This window comes from Drosophila navojoa, chromosome 4, assembly GCF_054131105.1.
Source record: "Drosophila navojoa isolate 15081-1374.11 chromosome 4, UAZ_NAV_1.0, whole genome shotgun sequence".
NCBI lineage: Eukaryota > Metazoa > Arthropoda > Insecta > Diptera > Drosophilidae > Drosophila > Drosophila navojoa.
Window position 1 is genome coordinate 11,009,281 of NC_142892.1, and position 18,385 is coordinate 11,027,665.

General features: G+C 41.5%; 2 protein-coding genes across 4 annotated transcripts in view; both read right to left on the bottom strand.

Annotated features, from left to right (window-relative positions):
• The window catches only part of sls (sallimus), a 77,354-nt gene that overhangs the window by 29,612 nt on the left and 29,357 nt on the right, over positions 1–18,385 (bottom strand). The window contains exons 18-20 of one of the 3 annotated variants that reach the window (XM_089260128.1): positions 18,123–18,197; positions 9,003–9,067; positions 2,727–4,739 (exon numbers count right to left, since the gene is read on the bottom strand). In XM_089260128.1, coding sequence (XP_089116254.1) covers positions 2,727–4,739; positions 9,003–9,067; positions 18,123–18,197 — 2,153 coding nt within the window. Of the gene's footprint in view, positions 1–2,726; positions 4,740–9,002; positions 9,068–9,223; positions 14,891–18,122; positions 18,198–18,385 lie in introns of all 3 variants that reach the window. The other 2 variants (XM_089260127.1, XM_089260129.1) reach the window with 2 other exon arrangements.
• LOC149091393 (titin-like) lies at positions 5,017–8,831 on the bottom strand. The gene is made up of 6 exons (XM_089259223.1): positions 8,766–8,831; positions 7,257–7,412; positions 7,062–7,199; positions 5,631–7,016; positions 5,358–5,416; positions 5,017–5,020 (listed from the first exon to the last, which is right to left on the bottom strand). The coding sequence occupies exons 1-6, from the start codon at positions 8,829–8,831 to the stop codon at positions 5,017–5,019; spliced, it is 1,809 nt and encodes a 602-aa protein (XP_089115349.1).

Sequence of the window (18,385 nt, forward strand, 5' to 3'; positions counted from 1 at the left end):
CCGTCCTCAGTGACAGTTTCAACCACACGAACTTCTTCTGGAAGCTCTCGAATCTCTTCAGGTTGTTCTTCTTCAACTGGAACTTCTTCCACTGTGACAGTAGTTTCGGGTTGTTTGTCATCTTCTTCGACGGTTTCAATTTTGGTGACTTCTTGCTTATCGCCCTTAACCTTTTTGATAACACGTGTGCGTATCTTCTTCTTCTTGGGCTTGCCGTCCTCAGTTACAGTTTCAACCACGCGAACTTCTTCTGGAAGCTCTCGAATCTCTTCAGGTTGTTCTTCTTCAACTGGAAGTTCTTCCACTGTGACAGTAGTTTCGGGCTGTTTGTCATCTTCTTCGACGGTTTCAATCTTGGTGACCTCTTGTTTATCGCCCTTAACCTTTTTGATAACACGTGTGCGTATCTTCTTCTTCTTGGGCTTGCCGTCCTCGGTTACAGTTTCAACCACACGAACTTCTTCTGGAAGCTCTCGAATCTCTTCAGGTTGTTCTTCTTCAACTGGAAGTTCTTCCACTGTGACAGTAGTTTCGGGCTGTTTGTCATCTTCTTCCACAGTTTCAATCTTGGTGACCTCTTGCTTATCGCCCTTAACCTTTTTGATAACACGTGTGCGTATCTTCTTCTTCTTGGGCTTGCCGTCCTCGGTTACAGTTTCAACCACACGAACTTCTTCTGGAAGCTCCCGAATATCTTCAGGTTGCTCTTCTTCCACTGGAACTTCTTCCACTGTGACAGTAGTTTCGGGTTGTTTGTCATCTTCTTCGACGGTTTCAATTTTGGTGACCTCTTGCTTATCGCCCTTAACCTTTTTGATAACACGTGTGCGTATCTTCTTCTTCTTGGGCTTGCCGTCCTCGGTTACAGTTTCAACCACGCGAATTTCTTCTGGAAGCTCTCGAATCTCTTCAGGTTGTTCTTCATCAACTGGAAGTTCTTCCACTGTGACAGTAGTTTCGGGCTGTTTGTCATCTTCTTCCACAGTTTCAATCTTGGTGACCTCTTGTTTATCGCCCTTAACCTTTTTGATAACACGTGTGCGTATCTTCTTCTTCTTGGGCTTGCCGTCCTCAGTTACAGTTTCAACCACACGAACTTCTTCTGGAAGCTCCCGAATATCTTCAGGTTGTTCTTCTTCCACTGGAATTTCTTCCACTGTGACAGTAGTTTCGGGTTGTTTGTCATCTTCTTCGACGGTTTCAATCTTGGTGACCTCTTGTTTATCGCCCTTAACCTTTTTGATAACACGTGTGCGTATCTTCTTCTTCTTGGGCTTGCCGTCCTCAGTGACAGTTTCAACCACACGAACTTCTTCTGGAAGCTCTCGAATCTCTTCAGGTTGTTCTTCTTCAACTGGAACTTCTTCCACTGTGACAGTAGTTTCGAGTTGTTTGTCATCTTCTTCGACGGTTTCAATCTTGGTGACTTCTTGCTTATCGCCCTTAACCTTTTTGATAACACGTGTGCGTATCTTCTTCTTCTTGGGCTTGCCGTCCTCAGTGACAGTTTCAACCACACGAACTTCTTCTGGAAGCTCCCGAATATCTTCAGGTTGTTCTTCTTCCACTGGAATTTCTTCCACTGTGACAGTAGTTTCGGGTTGTTTGTCATCTTCTTCGACGGTTTCAATTTTGGTGACCTCTTGTTTATCGCCCTTAACCTTTTTGATAACACGTGTGCGTATCTTCTTCTTCTTGGGCTTGCCGTCCTCAGTTACAGTTTCAACCACACGAACTTCTTCTGGAAGCTCCCGAATCTCTTCAGGTTGTTCTTCTTCCACTGGAACTTCTTCCACTGTGACAGTAGTTTCGGGTTGTTTGTCATCTTCTTCGACGGTTTCAATTTTGGTGACCTCTTGTTTATCGCCCTTAACCTTTTTGATAACACGTGTGCGTATCTTCTTCTTCTTGGGCTTGCCGTCCTCAGTTACAGTTTCAACCACACGAACTTCTTCTGGAAGCTCTCGAATCTCTTCAGGTTGTTCCTCTTCCACTGGAATTTCTACCACTGAGACAGTAGTTTCGGGTTGTTTGTCATCTTCTTCGACGGTTTCAATCTTGGTGACCTCTTGTTTATCGCCCTTAACCTTTTTGATAACACGTGTGCGTATCTTCTTCTTCTTGGGCTTGCCGTCCTCAGTGACAGTTTCAACCACACGAACTTCTTCTGGAAGCTCTCGAATCTCTTCAGGTTGTTCTTCTTCAACTGGAACTTCTTCCACTGTGACAGTAGTTTCGGGTTGTTTGTCATCTTCTTCGACGGTTTCAATCTTGGTGACTTCTTGCTTATCGCCCTTAACCTTTTTGATAACACGTGTGCGTATCTTCTTCTTCTTGGGCTTGCCGTCCTCAGTTACAGTTTCAACCACACGAACTTCTTCTGGAAGCTCCCGAATCTCTTCAGGTTGTTCTTCTTCCACTGGAACTTCTTCCACTGTGACAGTAGTTTCGGGTTGTTTGTCATCTTCTTCGACGGTTTCAATTTTGGTGACCTCTTGTTTATCGCCCTTAACCTTTTTGATAACACGTGTGCGTATCTTCTTCTTCTTGGGCTTGCCGTCCTCAGTTACAGTTTCAACCACACGAACTTCTTCTGGAAGCTCTCGAATCTCTTCAGGTTGTTCCTCTTCCACTGGAATTTCTACCACTGAGACAGTAGTTTCGGGTTGTTTGTCATCTTCTTCGACGGTTTCAATCTTGGTGACCTCTTGTTTATCGCCCTTAACCTTTTTGATAACACGTGTGCGTATCTTCTTCTTCTTGGGCTTGCCGTCCTCAGTGACAGTTTCAACCACACGAACTTCTTCTGGAAGCTCTCGAATCTCTTCAGGTTGTTCTTCTTCAACTGGAACTTCTTCCACTGTGACAGTAGTTTCGGGTTGTTTGTCATCTTCTTCGACGGTTTCAATCTTGGTGACTTCTTGCTTATCGCCCTTAACCTTTTTGATAACACGTGTGCGTATCTTCTTCTTCTTGGGCTTGCCGTCCTCAGTTACAGTTTCAACCACACGAACTTCTTCTGGAAGCTCTCGAATCTCTTCAGGTTGTTCTTCTTCAACTGGAACTTCTTCCACTGTGACAGTAGTTTCGGGTTGTTTATCATCTTCTTCAACGGTTTCAATCTTGGTGACCTCTTGTTTATCGCCCTTAACCTTTTTTATGACACGTGTGCGTATCTTCTTCTTCTTGGGCTTGCCGTCCTCAGTTACAGTTTCAACCACGCGAACTTCTTCTGGAAGCTCTCGAATCTCTTCAGGTTGTTCCTCTTCCACTGGAACTTCTTCCACTGTGACTGTAGTTTCAGGTTGTTGATCATCTTCTTCAACGGTTTCAATCTTGGTGACCTCTTGTTTATCGCCCTTAACCTTTTTGATAACACGTGTGCGTATCTTCTTCTTCTTGGGCTTGCCGTCCTCAGTTACAGTTTCAACCACACGAACTTCTTCTGGAAGCTCTCGAATATCTTCAGGTTGTTCTTCTTCAACTGGAACTTCTTCCACTGTGACAGTAGTTTCGGGTTGTTTGTCATCTTCTTCGACGGTTTCAATCTTGGTGACCTCTTGTTTATCGCCCTTAACCTTTTTGATAACACGTGTGCGTATCTTCTTCTTCTTGGGCTTGCCGTCCTCGGTTACAGTTTCAACCACACGAACTTCTTCTGGAAGCTCTCGAATCTCTTCAGGTTGTTCTTCTTCAAGTGGAACTTCTTCCACTGTGACAGTAGTTTCGGGTTGTTTGTCATCTTCTTCGACGGTTTCAATCTTGGTGACCTCTTGTTTATCGCCCTTAACCTTTTTGATAACACGTGTGCGTATCTTCTTCTTCTTGGGCTTGCCGTCCTCAGTTACAGTTTCAACCACGCGAACTTCTTCTGGAAGCTCTCGAATCTCTTCAGGTTGTTCTTCTTCAACTGGAAGTTCTTCCACTGTGACAGTAGTTTCGGGCTGTTTGTCATCTTCTTCGACGGTTTCAATCTTGGTGACCTCTTGTTTATCGCCCTTAACCTTTTTGATAACACGTGTGCGTTTCTTCTTCTTCTTGGGCTTGCCGTCCTCAGTTACAGTTTCAACCACACGAACTTCTTCTGGAAGCTCTCGAATCTCTTCAGGTTGTTCTTCTTCAACTGGAACTTCTTCCACTGTGACAGTAGTTTCGGGCTGTTTGTCATCTTCTTCCACAGTTTCAATCTTGGTGACCTCTTGTTTATCGCCCTTAACCTTTTTGATAACACGTGTGCGTATCTTCTTCTTCTTGGGCTTGCCGTCCTCGGTTACAGTTTCAACCACACGAACTTCTTCTGGAAGCTCCCGAATATCTTCAGGTTGCTCTTCTTCAACTGGAACTTCTTCCACTGTGACAGTAGTTTCGGGTTGTTTGTCATCTTCTTCGACGGTTTCAATTTTGGTGACCTCTTGCTTATCGCCCTTAACCTTTTTGATAACACGTGTGCGTATCTTCTTCTTCTTGGGCTTGCCGTCCTCAGTTACAGTTTCAACCACGCGAACTTCTTCTGGAAGCTCTCGAATCTCTTCAGGTTGTTCTTCATCAACTGGAAGTTCTTCCACTGTGACAGTAGTTTCGGGTTGTTTGTCATCTTCTTCGACGGTTTCAATCTTGGTGACCTCTTGTTTATCGCCCTTAACCTTTTTGATAACACGTGTGCGTATCTTCTTCTTCTTGGGCTTGCCGTCCTCAGTTACAGTTTCAACCACGCGAACTTCTTCTGGAAGCTCTCGAATCTCTTCAGGTTGTTCTTCATCAACTGGAACTTTTTCCACTGTGACAGTAGTTTCGGGTTGTTTGTCATCTTCTTCGACGGTTTCAATCTTGGTGACCTCTTGTTTATCACCCTTAACCTTTTTGATAACACGTGTGCGTATCTTCTTCTTCTTGGGCTTGCCGTCCTCAGCGACAGTTTCAACCACACGAACTTCTTCTGGAAGCTCTCGAATCTCTTCAGGTTGTTCTTCTTCAACTGGAACTTCTTCCACTGTGACAGTAGTTTCAGGTTGTTGATCATCTTCTTCAACGGTTTCAATCTTGGTGACTTCTTGCTTATCACCCTTAACCTTTTTGATAACACGTGTGCGTATCTTCTTCTTCTTGGGCTTGCCGTCCTCAGTTACAGTTTCAACCACGCGAACTTCTTCTGGAAGCTCTCGAATCTCTTCAGGTTGTTCTTCTTCAACTGGAACTTCTTCCACTGTGACAGTAGTTTCGGGTTGTTTGTCATCTTCTTCGACGGTTTCAATCTTGGTGACCTCTTGCTTATCGCCCTTAACCTTTTTGATAACACGTGTGCGTATCTTCTTCTTCTTGGGCTTGCCGTCCTCGGTTACAGTTTCAACCACACAAACTTCTTCTGGAAGCTCCCGAATCTCTTCAGATTTTTCTTCTTCCACTGGAACTTCTTCCACTGTGACAGTAGTTTCGGGTTGTTTATCATCTTCTTCAACGGTTTCAATCTTGGTGACCTCTTGTTTATCGCCCTTAACCTTTTTGATAACACGTGTGCGTATCTTCTTCTTCTTGGGCTTGCCGTCCTCAGTTACAGTTTCAACCACACGAACTTCTTCTGGAAGCTCTCGAATCTCTTCAGGTTGTTCTTCTTCAACTGGAACTTCTTCCACTGTGACAGTAGTTTCGGGTTGTTTGTCATCTTCTTCGACGGTTTCAATCTTGGTGACCTCGTGTTTATCGCCTTTAACCTTTTTGATAACACGTGTGCGTATCTTCTTCTTCTTGGGCTTGCCGTCCTCAGTTACAGTTTCAACCACACGAACTTCTTCTGGAAGCTCTCGAATCTCTTCAGGTTGTTCTTCTTCAAGTGGAACTTCTTCCACTGTGACAGTAGTTTCGGGTTGTTTGTCATCTTCTTCGACGGTTTCAATTTTGGTGACCTCGTGTTTATCGCCCTTAACCTTTTTGATAACACGTGTGCGTATCTTCTTCTTCTTGGGCTTGCCGTCCTCAGTTACAGTTTCAACCACACGAACTTCTTCTGGAAGCTCTCGAATCTCTTCAGGTTGTTCTTCTTCAACTGGAACTTCTTCCACTGTGACAGTAGTTTCGGGTTGTTTATCATCTTCTTCAATGGTTTCAATCTTGGTGACCTCTTGTTTATCGCCCTTAACCTTTTTGATAACACGTGTGCGTATCTTCTTCTTCTTGGGCTTGCCGTCCTCAGTGACAGTTTCAACCACACGAACTTCTTCTGGAAGCTCTCGAATCTCTTCAGGTTGTTCCTCTTCAACTGGAATTTCTTCCACTGTGACAGTAGTTTCGGGTTGTTTATCATCTTCTTCGACAGTTTCAATCTTGGTGACCTCTTGTTTATCGCCCTTAACCTTTTTGATAACACGTGTGCGTATCTTCTTCTTCTTGGGCTTGCCGTCCTCAGTTACAGTTTCAACCACGCGAACTTCTTCTGGAAGCTCTCGAATCTCTTCAGATTTTTCATCTTCCACTGGAACTTCTTCCACTGTGACAGTAGTTTCGGGTTGTTTGTCATCTTCTTCGACGGTTTCAATTTTGGTGACCTCGTGTTTATCGCCCTTAACCTTTTTGATAACACGTGTGCGTATCTTCTTCTTCTTGGGCTTGCCGTCCTCAGTTACAGTTTCAACCACACGAACTTCTTCTGGAAGCTCTCGAATCTCTTCAGGTTGTTCTTCTTCAACTGGAACTTCTTCCACTGTGACAGTAGTTTCGGGTTGTTTATCATCTTCTTCAATGGTTTCAATCTTGGTGACCTCTTGTTTATCGCCCTTAACCTTTTTGATAACACGTGTGCGTATCTTCTTCTTCTTGGGCTTGCCGTCCTCAGTGACAGTTTCAACCACACGAACTTCTTCTGGAAGCTCTCGAATCTCTTCAGGTTGTTCCTCTTCCACTGGAATTTCTTCCACTGTGACAGTAGTTTCGGGTTGTTTATCATCTTCTTCGACAGTTTCAATCTTGGTGACCTCTTGTTTATCGCCCTTAACCTTTTTGATAACACGTGTGCGTATCTTCTTCTTCTTGGGCTTGCCGTCCTCAGTTACAGTTTCAACCACGCGAACTTCTTCTGGAAGCTCTCGAATCTCTTCAGATTTTTCATCTTCCACTGGAACTTCTTCCACTGTGACAGTAGTTTCGGGTTGTTTGTCATCTTCTTCGACGGTTTCAATTTTGGTGACCTCGTGTTTATCGCCCTTAACCTTTTTGATAACACGTGTGCGTATCTTCTTCTTCTTGGGCTTGCCGTCCTCGGTTACAGATTCAACCACACGAACTTCTTCTGGCAGCTCCCGAATATCTTCAGGTTGCTCTTCTTCAACTGGAACTTCTTCCACTGTGACAGTAGTTTCGGGTTGTTTGTCATCTTCTTCGACGGTTTCAATTTTGGTGACCTCTTGCTTATCGCCCTTAACCTTTTTGATAACACGTGTGCGTATCTTCTTCTTCTTGGGCTTGCCGTCCTCAGTTACAGTTTCAACCACGCGAACTTCTTCTGGAAGCTCTCGAATCTCTTCAGGTTGTTCTTCATCAACTGGAAGTTCTTCCACTGTGACAGTAGTTTCGGGCTGTTTGTCATCTTCTTCCACAGTTTCAATCTTGGTGACCTCTTGTTTATCGCCCTTAACCTTTTTGATAACACGTGTGCGTATCTTCTTCTTCTTGGGCTTGCCGTCCTCAGTTACAGTTTCAACCACACGAACTTCTTCTGGAAGCTCCCGAATATCTTCAGGTTGTTCTTCTTCCACTGGAACTTCTTCCACTGTGACAGTAGTTTCGGGTTGTTTGTCATCTTCTTCGACGGTTTCAATTTTGGTGACCTCTTGCTTATCACCCTTAACCTTTTTGATAACACGTGTGCGTATCTTCTTCTTCTTGGGCTTGCCGTCCTCAATTACAGTTTCAACCACACGAACTTCTTCTGGAAGCTCTCGAATCTCTTCAGGTTGTTCCTCTTCCACTGGAATTTCTTCCACTGTGACAGTAGTTTCGGGTTGCTTGTCATCTTCTTCGACGGTTTCAATCTTGGTGACCTCTTGTTTATCGCCCTTAACCTTTTTGATAACACGTGTGCGTATCTTCTTCTTCTTGGGCTTGCCGTCCTCGGTTACAGTTTCAACCACACGAACTTCTTCTGGAAGCTCTCGAATCTCTTCAGGTTGTTCTTCTTCAACTGGAACTTCTTCCACTGTGACAGTAGTTTCGGGTTGTTTGTCATCTTCTTCGACGGTTTCAATCTTGGTGACCTCTTGTTTATCGCCCTTAACCTTTTTGATAACACGTGTGCGTATCTTCTTCTTCTTGGGCTTGCCGTCCTCAGCGACAGTTTCAACCACACGAACTTCTTCTGGAAGCTCTCGAATCTCTTCAGGTTGTTCTTCTTCAACTGGAATTTCTTCCACTGTGACAGTAGTTTCGGGTTGTTTATCATCTTCTTCCACAGTTTCAATCTTGGTGACTTCTTGTTTATCGCCCTTAACCTTTTTGATAACACGTGTGCGTATCTTCTTCTTCTTGGGCTTGCCGTCCTCAGTTACAGTTTCAACCACACGAACTTCTTCTGGAAGCTCTCGAATCTCTTCAGGTTGTTCTTCTTCAACTGGAACTTCTTCCACTGTGACAGTAGTTTCGGGTTGCTTGTCATCTTCTTCGACGGTTTCAATCTTGGTGACCTCTTGTTTATCGCCCTTAATCTTTTTGATAACACGTGTGCGTATCTTTTTCTTCTTGGGCTTGCCGTCCTCAGTTACACTTTCAACCACGCGAACCTCTTCCGGAAGCTCCCGAATATCTTCAGTTTCCTCTTGCATGGAAACTTCTTCGACGGAGACCATAGTTTCTGTTGGCTTCCCATCCTCTTCGATTGTTTCTATTTTTGTTAACTCTTGCTTCTTTCCCTTTTTCTTTTTAATGAATCGTGTACGAACTATTTGCTGTGTATGCTGGCCATCTTCTGTGATCTTTTCAACAATTTGAATAGTTTCAGGAATTTCCGTTATATCAACTTCATGTGTTTCTTGTGTTGGTGTTTTTTGTTGTGTGTGTTTTGTGTCTGTGGCTTGTTTTGTATCTGTGTGAAAAATTAACTTTTAGTCTTTATTTTGTATGTATTTTTTGGAATTGTTTTGTGTAATATGTGTTTTGTAACTTGTGGGGGTCAAATCTTAATGGAAGTAATACGCCTTTTTCTGTTGAATTGCTTAAAGTTAACCTTATTAGAACTTACCTGAATGTGATTTTACAATATGTTTAATTACATTTGAACTTAGTGTTGGTAGATTTTCTATTTCTGACTCAGGCTTTACTTCTAAGTCAGTATGTGGTATTAACGTAATTTGCGCATCTTCTAGTAACTTAGCCCCATTGGGAAAATTAACATTTGTAATATTAGAGGCAAATATTTGTCTCTGCAAAGCACTCTCTGTATCCTCGATTGTAGGCTGAACACTTTTATTTAATTCTAAATTTAATGTATCAACTTGATTTGCATTAGTTGATTCAAAACTTATTTTTGCATTTGTGGACTGTGTTTGAATTTTTGTATGTAGTGTTGTGACTTGTTCTTCTGTAACTACCTGTTCACTGAGACACTGAGAGCTGATAGGTATTATTGAAGACTTGGCATATAACTGCTTAACAGGAGAGCTGCTTGTTTCAAGAATAGTTTCTTTAACATGTGGTTCACTAGATACGGCTGCAAGTTTTTCATCAGCAGGTGTATAGCTCGCACATATCATAGGAGGGAGCTCGTCTTCCAAAAATGATTCACTTTCACATAGCTCTTGCTTAGTTTCTAGCAGTTTCCTATGTGGTATATTATCTCTAGTTGCAGTTGCTGCTATAGGCTCCACATCGGGTAAATCATCTATAGAAGATATAACAGAAATCTCCTCCACCACCGAAACCTTTAGGTTTGTTAGAATATCGACCGCCGGTTGTGCGCTGTGTGGCTTGAAATCGCCATGTCCTTCGATATTTTCGTATATGCTTACAGTAGATGTCTGAACTGGATTCGTCGAACTTTCTATCAAATTTATGTTTGGCGTTACTTTGGTGATCTCCTGAAGCTCTATATTTGGAGACTCTTCGTAGGTAAACTGCTGAGTAATAATTGGAGTCGGCTTTCCAATTTCACATATTAAAGAAGCATTTCCTTCTGCTGGTACATTAAGATCGTAGCTTTCTAGTATGGAGCTTACACTAGTAATTTCTTCAGTTACCAATGGCTGTCTCTCTTCACTGGTAGCTTGAGCAACATTTTTGATTATTGTTAGGGGAGCAATTTTATCTTCTTTAATGAAGCTATCTTGTATTGTTGTAACTTGAGCACATTTGGTATCAGATTCCATTTGTTGCGCTACGTGTTTTTCATTTGGACGCTCAGATTTAAAGTCGTTTGCTTCTTCGTATATAGAGACCACGGATACAGTTTTATGGATTTCTGATTGATTTATTAAATTACTCGACAATTCTTCTGTCCTAATAGTTGGAATACTTAGGTCGTCAATATTTTCAATAGGGATGACTTCGGAGATTTGCATTTCACGTTGCGTACCTTCAATGAAAGGTTTGCCATAACTAATTTGGTGGCTGTCCAAGAACGTATCCTCTCGTTGCAAAATGACATCGTCAAGCTGGACGCTAAGCTTATTGGCCTCCGTCGATACCAAGCGAGGTTCTTGAAGCCTTGGAGTATTAGAGTCAGCTTCCTCAATTTTGTGTGGTAGTTCATAAGGTATTGCATCAGTTGTCGTTGTATGTTGAAGAATATCGCTTAAGCTTGTCTTGGCCATGATTTCCTGTGATTCTGTAGGTTGAATAATACATTCCTTTTGAAATATGCTCACTTCTTCTGATTGTGGAGTAGCTTTGAATATATCATTCAATGATTCAGTTGCCTTTTTAAGTGATTCGTTACTTGGCGATATAGCTTCTGTACTCTCGGCAAATTGACTATCTGTTACAGTTACTTCATAATGATGTCCTTCGAAGATGGGTTGAGCGGTTTTCTCATTGTATGCTTTTGGAATGAATTCATTAATGTCTTCAACAGTTTGTATGGAAGTATTTACAGGTGCCTTTAATTGTGAGGCATTATCAGTTGAGGTGGCAATTGACGTAGTTTGGCCCTCAGCGAAAAACTTGTCTGTTGATTCTATAACTTGTTGTAGATTAGTTATGGGAACATTTGCCATTACATGGGAAATACCGGCTTCTTGCTCACTACTTTGGCCAGTAGACTTCGTTTCAACAACTGTTTCATACAATTTGATTTCATCAACCCCTTTGGTGCAGAGAGGTGAAAGAACATTGCTCACCTTTGCATTAAATTCTTCTAAAGGTTTTGTTTTCAATTCTGATTCAGCCTCTAGAGTATTTTGATTTTCTTTTATAGATAGTTGGCTAAATATATCCTTAATAGGCTTAGCTTTGCTTTCCTTTTCCTTTATTCTCTCGTATTCTTCCACTTCAGAAACGACAACACATTCAGTTATCAGCTTATGCTCATGGGGAATTATTGACTGAGAGCTAACACATTCAGGCTGATCCTTAACTTCAGTTATTAAGACATTGTCATATATGATTGCCTCAGAGGTTGTGGATTCCGTTAAAGTATCGATATTTGATGTTGCAAATTTATTAGAAACCTTAAATTCTGCCAGATCTCCAGTTGATTGATTTTCTTGCACACCTTCGGTTAGTGGAAGCTTTAACGATTCGGAAGAAATACAGTTCGCTTGCTCCACTGGAGTAGTTGGGATCTTCAGATCACGTTCCAGCTCGAAAGTATTCTCCTTTTGGCTAATCACAATTCCAGTTGTTGAATCTAGAGAAACTTTAACCGACTGCTGTGTCGGCTTAGAGTCCGCTGCAAGTGTAATTTCCTTTTCAAGTGGTTTTGTTTCTTGAACATGGATTTCATCAAAGCTTCTTATTGTAGGCTGAGAAGTCTCCAATGTTGGATTAAAGTCCTGCAGCTCTGAAATATTATAAAAGACATTCGGCTGCTCCGATATAGGGGATTTTTTGTTAAAATCATTTAATTTTGGCGTCAGTCCAGCTTGTTGAATAATAATTGACTCTTTAATGTCTTCAGCTTTTTCATGAGGAGTAGCTGTCGTCGTATCCAAAGCAGGGATATTTTCAATGATCTGTACGTTAGTTATAGAAGATTTATTTAAAGCAGGAGCCAAGTAATCTTTTAGAGCATCAAATGGTGTCACCATTTCACATTCAGGTAGTGATACCTCTCCAATATTAACATTCGCTTGTTGTTGAGTGGGCTGCGTTTCTTCACCAAGATCTTGAATGGATTCCATATGCTGAGAACTTGATTTATCTGCAACCTGAAAAGCGCTTAGGGGTCCTGCAGCTGCATTTTGAACTCTATTTTGTTCATTTGGCTGCAAAGCTGTTTCTTGTTCTAGAGTTAGATGTGAACTGGTCTCCAATGGTTGTAGAAGGTCAAAGTTTGTCGCTGATACCTGCTGCTGGGGCTCAGCTGTCTGCAGATGAGGCTGCAAAGTCTCCAGTATAGCCTGCTCGCTTACATTAGTTCCAATTTGAGCAGGCATTGTAACATCTGCAAGTGCTGCGGTCGGCTTGCTTTCAGGTGCATAATCCACAATGGACTCCAATACTATTTGCTCATCATGTTGAGCATGAGTTAGTGTATCAGTTTTCTCCTCAGCTTTTGATTGTGGCTGCTGCGGTGCTGATTTGATGATTTCGGAGCTCTCAATGAGCTGCACTGCAGTTATCTCTAGCGATTGTTTACTTTCACTCATTAGTAATTTACCAGACTTAAGGTCGGGCTTATTTTGCGGTGCGAGGTAATCTGTGCTCTTCAGCGATTCCTGCTCGATTGTTACTCCAACTGTTTTTGTCTCAAAAACGGGACTGGCTGATGCAGGTTTGTAATTATCACTTGTAATATCAGCAGGCATAACTTGTGGTTGCACTTCCCATACACTGCTCGCCTTCAGCTCGGCGGGAATCAGTTTTTCTACAGCGGCTTGCTCGTCCACTGGCTTTACAGGGACCAAACTGGTTTCTTTCTCAATACCCGTATCTTGCTTGACTTCCAATGCCTTCTGTTCGATGAAATTCAGCCTAGCCATTGCAGATTCTGGCTGCTCATGTATCAGTTTCTGTTCTGAGTCAATTATTGTTTGAGCATGCACTTCTGCAACCAGTTCGGCATCTGTGATATTTATTTTACCTTCGTTCAAGTCATTGCCTGTCGGTTCTATTACCTGAGTAGTATCATATACTGTTTCCTGATTGCCAAGGGCGGCTCCAAAAGCCTTTGTGAACGATTCCTTCGCGGGCTTAGCAGGCTCTATAGTTTTCTTATCTAGCATTTCTGTCGTTTCGACTAACTGCACTTCCTGAGTTTGTCCCACTGTGAGAGAGCTGGCTCGGCCTAACGTAGCTGCAATGTTTTCTGGTATTTTCTCTAAAGCGAATTCCCTTGGGCCATCTTCATTGGAAATGGTCTGCTCCGTAATAACATGTGATTGTGTTTCCAAGCTCGAGCTGGCCTCATAGGACTCTGTCCGGAATGCAGGTAACTTCTCTTCAATGGGACTGCGCGCATCGGCTGTTGTATTTATAAGGCTCTCCATCAATACTAATTGTTTAAGAGCCTGGGCCTCATTAATATGCTGCGGTGATGGTTTGTCATCGCTTAGGGACTCCATTATATCGACTTCCTGTACCACGATCGGTGTGACCTCGGGATTTACGGATAACTCTGCTAAAGATTTTGTTGGTTGAAATACTGCGCTCATATTTTCTTCACTCTCTAACGCTCCAGATTCGCTAGTGCTGAATGCCTTAAACTCTTCGACTGTAACTGATGTCGTTACGGTGCGAATCTCCTTTGGAGCTGTGAGTTTCGTTACAGAGTCCTCTGGTTGACACTCAGTAATGCCTAAGCTAACACTTGGTGTGAATATGGGAGAAATTTTCTCGCTGCTGGACTTAATCTGTGCTGGTTCCTTATCTACTGTCTCTCCTCTAAAGGACTCGGTGATCATAATACTTTCACTTTCAAGCAAGTGTGATGCCGCGGTTTCCGTAATAACTGCTGGGGTTTTCAAATTTTCGACACTGTCCAAAGTGGACTGCTGTTCTGACGTGAGCTCATGGGAATAAACGATTTCCCCATGTGCTTGATGAACAGGAGCTTTGAGTGAATCCAGCTCTGCTATGGAATCCTCGATGCTAGGCGCTTCAATTAACAATGGACGTGACTCCTTCATTTTACGTTCAGCTTGTATGCGCTTTGGTATTTTCGAAGATTTCAATTGCTTGGGAGTCTCCTTTGTGTGCGTCTCAATAGTAGAGGCAGCATGTCTTTCGTGAACTTCAACTTGCTCGATTAGCTCACTAGTCGCCGGACTAGACGGAGCCAAGCTAGAACTTACCTCATCAAATGCTAAACATTTCTCATTCACGGCTAAAGTCTTTTGTGGTAAGAGTTCGTCGTGTACTTGAGCTGCTACAGGTTTCGGTGTGGACAGTTCTGTAGTTACAGAAATTGGAATTGTTTCGTGTGTATTTTTTGGTACATTTTGGGTGGATAGATTTGTGCTATACGGCAGAAGCTCTTCAATCTGCTCTAGTGTCTCAATTGTTGGTGCTTCAGTGTTTGATTCCTCTGCAAATGTTTCTCTTTGCTCATAGTTTGTAATCTCTTCAATACTTTGTTGTATTTGTTGTTGTTGTATTATTTCGGTATGTTTTTTATGCTTTTTAGTTTTGGTTGTTCTATGCACAGTTTGTTCAGCCTGAATTTGTAATTGTTGTTGTTGACCTAGTGCTTGTTCATGTTCTTGTTCTTGTTGTTGCTGTATGAATTGTTTTTCCACTTTAGTGGTTGTAGTTTCTGCGAATGTAATGTAATTAAACAATGACAATGTCGGTTTCTCTTTCAGGTGCTATTAAGGACAGTTCACTAACAATGTTCATAAACTGCATAAAAGCAAGGCAAATGCAATTTTTCTATAATTAAAATTATATGATGAGCATTTGTGATTAATATAACACTTTTTGCTTTTTATTAGGTTCTTGGCGACACATAAACAGAGCTAAACAGACAAACAGCATATGCAATACATATTACAAAAGAAAAACTCTGTGAAAACTTACCTCAAGCCAAGCCCACTTTTTGACCCCGAGCATTCAATAAAAAGGAAGCCCTTCTACATTTGTATTCAGGTGCGTAGAAGTATCAAAAATTGCTTTTTCAATATATCAAAGAAAGCTTATATGGCAACAGGCTAAAGAAAATCATTAAATCATAATAGTAGTAGGTTGTTATCAGCGGTTAATGGGCATTCGAGATAATTTGAGGTAGGCGTCTTTTTAGAATATACACATGATTCGTTTGGTTTAACAAAATTTAATTGTTATATATTTGAAAAGTCAATATCGATTATTGTTTTGTATATGTTTTTTGTTTTCTGTGTCATAAATTGATGTAGTAACTGTAGTTGAGTAGTTCATTGGGATACATCAGTACTGGTAGGTATTATTTGTGGACTTTACAGTTCATCTGTGTTTATGTTCAAACCTTCATCGACAACTATCGTGCGTTCCTCGACAAATGTTTCCTCTACGTATGGGTTAGATTAAGATTGTTGTTGGGATTGGCACATAAGCGCAGGCATTTTACAAAGCAGTTTTACATTTTGAAAATAAAAAAGAAATAAAATAGCTTTTTCAGTGATCAAAATTCAAATGTTCTAAAGCATATTTCTATGGTTTTAGCAATATTCACATATATACACAATAAGCAGCTTACTCACCGATTTTCACACGCGTTATAGCCTCATGACTTTCAATTATTTGGGATGTCTCTACTATTCTCTAGATTTCAATAAATCGTGTAAAAAGTTATAAAAATCAATCGTCAATAAACTAGAAGAATATATTCTCACAGCTTCAGACTATAAAGTACAAAACATTTTCAGGTTTTCCAGTTGAAATGTCAGTTCCCAATTAGAGAATGATTTTCTTTAATTTAAATAAAATTTAGAACGCCATTTCAACTGTCTAAGTAACCGCATCGAACGAAACAAAAACAAACAAAACAGAATTCAAACCTCCTTTGCGCATATCTTCCAATCGTGAGAGATGAAATCCTCCCTATGAAACTTTCGTATCACCGTCTCTATAGTAATTTCGTACGTCTGTATCATGCGTATGAACGCTTTGAAGCCAACTGTCGCTGCCAATATAGTCTCGTCTTCGTTCGAAGATTCACTTAGGATTTGCGTGATCAGCTCCTCGTGCCCTTCACGCTCCACGAGCTGAACGAGAGCTGACTGCGATTCGGGCTTCTGTAGCGATATGAATATGTTCTGCTCGTACATGTATGTGATCTCATAATGAGTGCAGCCATAGCGCAAGAGCACACCAATGGTGGCCAAGTCTCTGAGCGCTGCTTCGCCAATTTTGCCAAACGACTCGGCCTCGACGGACTCGAGCAGCCATTGCACCTCTTCGTGCTGGCTTATCTCATAGATGTCTTCAATCTTGATGGTTTTCATTGTGATTTTTGTGCGTATTAATTCAACTGTTTCAGTTAGCTGAATCGTTTTACTTGACGTGTATTTCTTCTCAACGAGGACCTCTTCCTCGGACTCGATTTCTTCTGCCTCTTCTGCAACTTCTTCAATGATTCTGCTGCGCTGCTCAGCATCAGCTATCTTACGATCTTTGACTTGCATCACTTCCGAGACTTCACTGTGCTCCACCAATATGGGCACAGCCTGTTTTACCTTCACAATATTCACAGTCGTCTCTACAGCCCTCGATGGCACTATTTTAATTTCCGTTTTATGGAGCGACTGAGATTCAGATGCACTGGCTCGCTTGGCCGTTGTGCTCGATGTCTTTTTGGCCGTCTTTTTCTTCACAGTCTTTGTCTTCACTTGCTCCACCTCCTCTGCCACTGCAGATGTGGAGGATATGTCGAACTTAGCGCGCGTCATTGTCATGCCAATTTCATTGATCAGTTTGCAGTTGTAGTAACCGCAGTCATCGTTTGTTATCTTGAATATTTCAAGTGTTGCCTCTGATTCCTGCACTACCATGCGGTACTTTTCTGACGCCCTCAGTTGAACATTGTTGAAATACCACTGAATATCTACAAAAGCCAGCAAACCAATCTACCATCAGCCCCAACCAACTGCAGCGCTCTACAGACAGTATACAGTACCTGGTTGCGGATTGCCTGCAAATTGTACGGAGAACTTCGCTGTTTCCCCAATCGAAGCACGACAGTCACGCATTTCATTAAGTATCGATGGCGAGCATTTAGCAGCTATAAGCATAAAGATAGCATCATTTAACTACGTATTAGATACAAAGCTCTACAAGCAACAGAAGTTAGTCTGTATGTGTGTTTTGTACTTACAGTCAGTATTTAATCCTAGTGTGGTATAGATATGCAGTTTGCTTGAGTAATATGTAAATTGTTTGTCTGTTTTTGGTTAAATCTTTCAATAAACACAAGTACAACGAGTAAGCAGGCAACAATGTCAGCTAGCACATAACAACATATAGATATGTGTGGGCAAGCAGCGCTAGGGGAATGTCATAGTGTTTCCTTGGAATTTAAGTGAATATAAGGGTTAGTAGAAATTTGGAAAAGTAGAATTCGTTTAAAACATTTTAGAATACAACCAATTACTTGTGCATGAGTTACTGATACTGTAAAAAATATATATGTATATAGAAGGGATAACAAGAATTTTATACTATTATTTCTAAAGGCGATTACTTTGGTCAATGGGGCTTGGATACGTTTTTGAGGGGATACGGGGTGTATAAGCCTTAGAGCTGTAAGGGCTGAGACAATTACAAAGCCACATAGTTTGTAAGCTTCTTTGGACGAAATCGACAGATTCACATTGTTTTTGTTGTTGGTGCACGAAACATTGTATAATACATGGACAAATACAATAGAGACAGACTTTGTGAAATGTTGTTTTTGTTTTGTGATTTAAGACAACAGTACGGAAAACAGTTGTGTGTTGAAAAACACGAAATTAAAACACATATACACATAACAGTGGTAGAAGTCGGTTATTATTCAACTCTCTGATACATACCTTTGAGAGCGACTTGCATCTCTTCCATGTGGGTCACCCATTCTGGCTTGCGATAATCCTTTGATCCAACGATGCCTATTAATGTTGCGATACAGTAGAAGTGACAATAGTAGATTATTATTAACGTTTCATTAGCAATGCAGTGAGGATATTGTGTGAAAACTGTATGTTTTGTAAATTCTATTCAGATTTATTTAACCTTTCGTGTATCACGGTGTGTAGTAAGAGTATTTTTGTGTAGGGAATACGAGTGGGAATGTTAT